This window comes from Rhizophagus irregularis, chromosome 17 (genome assembly GCF_026210795.1).
Source record: "Rhizophagus irregularis chromosome 17, complete sequence".
Classification (NCBI taxonomy): domain Eukaryota; kingdom Fungi; phylum Glomeromycota; class Glomeromycetes; order Glomerales; family Glomeraceae; genus Rhizophagus; species Rhizophagus irregularis.
Genome location: NC_089445.1, coordinates 38,214 through 45,246, shown reverse-complemented (window position 1 = coordinate 45,246; position 7,033 = coordinate 38,214). Strand labels below are relative to the sequence as shown.

The 7,033-nt window shown below is 29.7% G+C and overlaps 1 protein-coding gene across 1 annotated transcript; it reads right to left on the bottom strand.

Moving 5' to 3' along the window:
* Window positions 1-5,518: 5,518 nt before the first annotated feature.
* Window positions 5,519-6,178, bottom strand: OCT59_008744 (uncharacterized protein; the record flags this gene model as incomplete). The annotated part of the gene is made up of 1 exon (XM_066133105.1): window positions 5,519-6,178. One exon carries the CDS (start codon window positions 6,176-6,178, stop codon window positions 5,519-5,521), a length of 660 nt encoding a protein of 219 aa, XP_065999585.1.
* Between the last annotated feature and the right edge of the window lie 855 nt (window positions 6,179-7,033).

Genomic DNA, 7,033 nt, shown 5'->3' with positions numbered 1-7,033 from the left:
ACCTTGGGGTTCCAGGTTTATTACTAATCTGTTTTATTTATTATTCAATAATATTTTTTAATGTAAAATATTTTATTTGGTAGCAACGAGTGCTCCTGCTGAACGTATTTTTTCCAGCGCAGCTGACGTAATAACATAACCATCTAGCCACATTGGACCCAAGCGGTATCATTTTGAGTGACCACCTGGACAGGAAATTACCCTAAGGTATGCAAGCAGTGACCTCACGAATATGATAGAGCAAGTCTTGCACCTGAAACTGTACGTGCAGTTATGTGTCTGAAGCATTGGTTTCGTTCAGGTGTTTTAGATTAAAGTTAGGTTTATTAGTTTTTCATATTTGAATTTTGTTATTTGAAGTTAGTTATTTGGATGGAGAAGAATTGGATACTCAGGAAAACTTTGGATGAATAATTTATATCAAAAGAAGATGATTGATATAATTTCTTACGATAACCTCACTTCTTTCTTTACAACACAATGTTGAAAATGTATGGAAAATGTGTGTTGATAGCTTTTAATTTTCACAAATAAAATTGTTAAACCTGATCCAATTCAATCAAAGTCTTACGAAAATGCTTTTTCATAACCAATTTAATAAAAAAAAATGGATCATTGATATTTTTTTAAAAAACGTTGCAAAACTGTGTTTGTTTCGCAACGTTATTTTTTGAAATTTTTTATTAGTTACACCGGTCAAATGAAGTATCGGGTAATAATATATCAGGGCATCATATGCAATATTAAACGATATGTTTAATAGATTTGTATGGTTTAGTTTATTTGTTTATTTGTGTACAATATTGATCGATTTTTATTTTAGATATTGTACGGTGTTGTATTTATATTGGTTAACATCATGAAATATTACATGATCGAAGTTTCTCTTAAAAAAAAAATAAATAAAATTTTTTTTTCATTTAGAAAAAAAAGTATTTTTTCTTGTTTTTTCGGTTACCGCAGAAATCGTTTCAGGTAGATTACTGTGGAATTTCACTTTATTTTGTGTATCATGTGTGACGTCTCCTTTTCTCCTTTTCTGAAAAGATTACTTTAGTCGCACAAAGCATACTATTAAGGTTGCTTGCCGAAACTAGAGGTTTCGGCAGAATGGCGTATGCGAAACTGCCGAAACTAGTTTCATGAAATCATCAAGAATGCCGAAACTGTGAAACCTATCAAAATCGCGAAACTGCCGTAACTTGCCGAAACTGTTTCGGCGTTTCGGCAATACTTTCTATATGATTTAATTAGAGTTTCAGCATTTAAACAATTTATAAAAATAAAGACAATATAATTTTTTGTATGTAAATATTTATTTTATAATATTTAATATTAAACTAATAAAATATACGATTAAAAATATAATAAAAATTAAAATTTAATATCTTTATCTTCTATGTGGGGACCTGCTTCTACCTCTTCTTCTATCTCTACTTCTATCCCGTCTTCTATCTCTACTTCTATCCCGTCTTCTATCTCTACTTCTATCCCGTCTTCTATCTCTACTTCTGTCTCGTCTTCTATCTCTACTTCTGTCTCGTCTTCTATCTCTACTTCTTGATCTACTTCTTGATCGAGACCTAGATCGTGACCTTCTTCTTTCCCTTCGCAATCTATATTCATATCGATGTCGATCATGCGCAGCATGCTGCTGTCGATACTCTCGTCTAAACAGATCTAAAATCCAATAAAAATATTAATGAATTGAATGAATTGCCTAAATAAAATTAATTTAAAATAATAATTAATAATAATTACCAGTTTGTAACCAGAATTCATCGTTCATATCAGCGAAACACACTCTATCAAAACTATTTGGGCTTACAATAGGAATGTCATCATCATTATTATTTATTAACCTACTGAGGTTTTCATAACCTCGTTTGAGGGCATTCCATTTTGTAGAGCATTGCCTGGGTGTCGCTGCAAATCCAGTTGCAGCGAACACCCTATTTGCTATTATTGTCCATGCATTTACATGGTGACGGTTTGCAATTTTTTCGAATTGCTGATGTAAGTTTCTTCGCTCCGCGATTAACTGCCTAGCAGCATTAATCGTCCATTAGAATGGTGGTGGTGGCGGTGGAACAAAAGGTACTAATGCTGCCATTTTTTATTTTTATGATTTTTTCGTAACTTGAAATTTGAAAATTAAATACAATTTGAAAATTAAAATACAATTTGGTTTTGAATTGCGAAAAAAAAATTCAAATTTCATAATATTTATAATAATTTTAAAATTCATTATAATGTTTAAAACATGAACTGATGAACATAATAACATTCTACATAATTAAAGTATTTGTAACAAAATAAACACAGTTTTGATTCTAATGTAATAAATTTAATTAACGCAGTTCTAAATTTTTTTTGTAACGCAGTTCTTAAAATTTATTGATCTAATGTAATAAATTTAATTAACGAAGTCCTTAAAACTTATTGATTCTAATATAATATGCTTATCCTTATTCCTTAATTAAATTGCACTATTTTTAAAATATAATATGCTTATGTTTATTCCTTAATTAAATTGCACTATTTTTAAAATATAATATGCTTATTCTTATTCCTTAATTAAATTGCAATGTTTTAAAATATAATATAAAATTACAATTGCCTGCATTGCCTGCATAATTATATGTTAACTGGACTTTGATCGCGAATATTTTGCCCTGCATAATTACATCATTTATTTCCTAAATAGTATCATTATTTAAATCACATGATATTAGAATTAATTCTCATTGGATTAACTATTGTAATTATTTCTCATTATTATTATTCCTCATTATCATCATAATTATCGTCATTAACACTAGATAAAGCTTAAAAGAACTAAGATGACGGTAAAATATTGAAGTTTAATCTTTTATCTGTAGATTATTTGATCATCTAAATTATATTATTAATTGGTATAACTTGGCGTAACTATATGCAAATCTTATGATCAACTATGCCGCAGTTTCTCACCTTTCGGCATTAGGCCAAACAGGTTTTGGCAAGCAACCTTACATACTATATTGATTTTAGTGGAACTTTCAAATGGGAAAATTTCGCAACACCTTATTCTGATGATGTTTATCAAGAAGGGAGTTTTAGAAATAAACTTTGAATCCAAATTATAAAATAATTGACATAAATATATGCAAATAAATAAGTAGATCTGTTGCATTATTTTTTTTAAAAAAAAAAATTTACAACGAACTTTTTATATTAGAACAATGGACAATATAATAGATTACATGCAAAGAGAATTATACAAAATCTTTATTAGGTTACCTCTAAATATAGGTCTAAACCCACTACGTAAGTTATTCGTCACTAATTAATTGAAGTTCGATCATAAGTCGGGTAATTAATTATTAATGTATTTGATTATTGTTCAGTATATTACCTACAGAAGAGCGCAAAATAAGGGAAATGAGAGGTTATGAATTGAACCCTTTACAGTAAGTAATATGAAAAAAATTTCGAAGTACTCTTTGAAGGTCAAGAAACGAACTAACGTTTCTTTTTCTAAATTTATAAGTTTTAGCTTTTCTGGAGGGGACTTTTGGACGGTAAGTTTGTTTTTTGGGAGTAGAGTTTTAAATTTGACTTCAAGAAACGAACTAACGTTTCTTTTTTTAAATTTTGTAGGTTTTAGCTTTCTTTTCAGACGGTAAGTTTGTTTTATAGGAATAGAGTTTTGAAATTGACTTCAAGAAACGTACTAACGTTTCTTTTTTTTAAATTTTGTAGGTTTTAGCTTTTCTGGAGGGGACTTTCGGATAGTAAGCTAGTTCTTTGGGAGTAATGTTTCAAAATTAGTTTTAAGAAATATGCTGATGTTTTTTTTAAAAAAAATTTGTAAGTTTCAGCATTGTGGATACCTTTAGGACTCGATATACTGTTTTAGGGTTTCAGAATTGAATTCAACGTTTTTTTTTCCAATTTTGTAGGTTTATCGTCAGAAACACCTTTAAGATATGGCTCAAATTTTTATTGTAATTCAAGCCGGCGACAACAATTTCAATCTTCATTTCATGGACTTAATATTCCTAAGTTTCAACGGACTGTACGGCGTCATTTTTCCTCGCAAAAACAATGGATGCGATACCTTTTGAACGATCACTTTGATCATAGTTAAGGTTAACTTGACATACAGACCGTCAGACCGATCATCATTGAGGAAAATTCCCAAAGATTTGCTTCTGTGACTTTATAGGCGAGGTATGAAACAAGAATTTTCCTTTTGGTGATGCGTTGAGATTTAGTGGCGCCATAGCAGCAGTATTACTGTAAGGTCGAAAAGAACTAGTTGCTAGTGTTTTATTTTTATAGATTCCGGCTTCTCTGGGACGAAATTCTGGATGGTAAGTTGTTTTATTTGAGGTGGAGATGCCATTGGCTTTTAAAATATATTGACGTTCTTTTATATTGCTTTTGTAGGTTCAGTTTATTTTATTCATTAACAGAATTCTAGATTCAATAAATTTACGGTTATTTTGATGTAGCGGATATTTGCTGCATATTATTATTCATAATAATTATATAGTACATTATTAATATTATAAATACACAATTGCTGTATTTAACTGTGAAATCTCATGAAATTCATGATGTCTAAGCCATGTACTGTATGGATGATCGCTAGTTGGGAATTTGTATGAACTAGAAATAAAAAATTATACATGTACTGCTGTAAATAATAAATATTTTCGTTCCAATAGAATGACAATAAACAAATGGTTATATTAATTACAAAACGTTTTTTAAAAAAAGCTCAGTAAATCGGTTCGGTTTTCGGTAATTACCGACCGGTATCGGTATTGATGATTACCGAAACCGATCGGCTTCAGTAATCATCAATACCGATACTGATCAATTCAGTTTGGTATCAGTTTTTGCAAAAACTGAACCGAACCGATCCGATCGGAGCCCTATGCCTGATTTTTCACTTTTGACCTGTGGGATGGACTAGTCCAAGTGGTAGCTCCATTTATAATTATATAATTTTAACACCTGATTGTGAATAATATCTTTACGCTCTCAATGATTACTGATAATATCCATCATTATTTTTTAAAATTGATCTTAATCTTCCAAGTTTTTTTTGACCATTATCATCATGATAGTAAATAAAATCACCAGATCGGTACAATACTATTTATTAAAAATAACTTTAATAAATATTATCAATGATAATAAATTATAATTGTATCAAAGTGTATTATTTTATAATCTTCTGATATTAATATTTCGTGTTGTCCAAAAAGTGGGGATTCCCCCCATAAATTTCCATGCCAAAATTCTGATTTTTCTTCAGAATTAATGCTGGGTCCAAAATACATATGCTTCATTAGCATCGGATTATTAAGAACACGCCATATAATTTCACTGATTGAGAGTTGATACGAAAGTTTTAATTCTCGTGAGGTTGATGGAGTTTTTTTTGGTGAAATTTTAATAGACTTTGTTATTATTGGTAGGAGAGGAAGACGTTTTCTCCATAATTGGAATCTTCAGATATTTTTTACCACATGGTAGGTTCAAATTGAGAATTGTGAATGATATCGACAAGATCTTCATATGCTTTCGTAGAAACATTATGCTTCTGAAGCCAGCAAAATAATGCCGTAGTTGTATAATTATTAAAGTACGGTGCAAACTCACCATTGCAAAACGGTATCTTGTCTTCATCTAACGCTTCAACGATTTGATCTATTTCTTCCTCTTCATTATTACGTTCCTCTTCATCGTTATTACGTTCCTCTTCCACTTGATTATTATTATCATCATTGTTACCTTCCTCCTCCTCCTCTTCGTCATTGTTTTCATTATTATCTTCCTCCTCTTTCTCCTCTTCATAATTGTATTCGTTATCACTTTCTTCTTCCTCTTCAGTATCAGATGAATTGACATTATCTTGCGAAAATATCATCTCATCATTGTAGTCTTGAGGATTAATTGATCCATATGCATTATCATCATCATTAATGTCTTGAAAACTTAAATCATCTTTATGATCATACTGAAAGTCCATGTCATCGTTATCATTATCAGGTAAACGTACAGGCGAACGAATTGCAACTCTTTCGTCAGAATCTGTTGTCTCATTAGGTTTGCTATAAGAAAACCGATTTCGAATTCGAATTGGCTCTATTGGTTTATTGTGACTATATCGTCTTCTCATCTTTTGACAATTTAAATCCTTAACTTAATTTAGAATTTTTATAAAATTCAATAAATCTTTATAAAAATTATTTATTAAATACCTTAATACCTTTTATATTGTTTAGCGTATCGACAAAAAAACCAAAATCAATTCGGTTAAAATTATTACCGATTTGCTATAGATTCTGATTGGAGTTTTGAAAGTAACACAATCGTCAAGTTTTAGAACACAATCGTATACAAAATCAAGTAGCACATTGGAGTTTTAAAAGTAACACAATCGTCAAGTTTTGGAACACAATCGTATACAAAATCAAGTAGTACATGCTTTTTTTTATCGTTAATCAATACATAAAAATTCAATTAGTATAAAAAAAATTTATTTCATACTTGCTTAAATCTCATGAATGCGTCAAAAAACTCGAAAATTAAACTAATTGAATTGCGAAGTTTTTGACCTGTAAATTCATATGCAGGATTATAAAAAATAGTGGTTGAAAATTATACTTAATAAATAGAAAATGCTCTCGCGAAACAATAATTTAGTTAATTTAGTAGTAGAGTATTAAAGTTTACGATTTAATAAAATAATAGATAAAGTATGATTTAATTTACGATTATATTTTTTGAACATCAAAACTAACGAATTCGTTAAACACCATGATTGTTATTAGCAGACCAATTAAATCAATTTTCGTTAATTAATTTTTGTTAATTTTAAGCCATTGTCAAAATAAAATAAATGTTGTGGTAAAACTTCCCCGATTGAACCTCTAAATCGACCACCATAGAAGATAATTACGTGTATAAAAACATCTTTATTATTCCATAGTAAGTCCTCAAATTGACCTGCGACTCACCCACGGTAAATGCT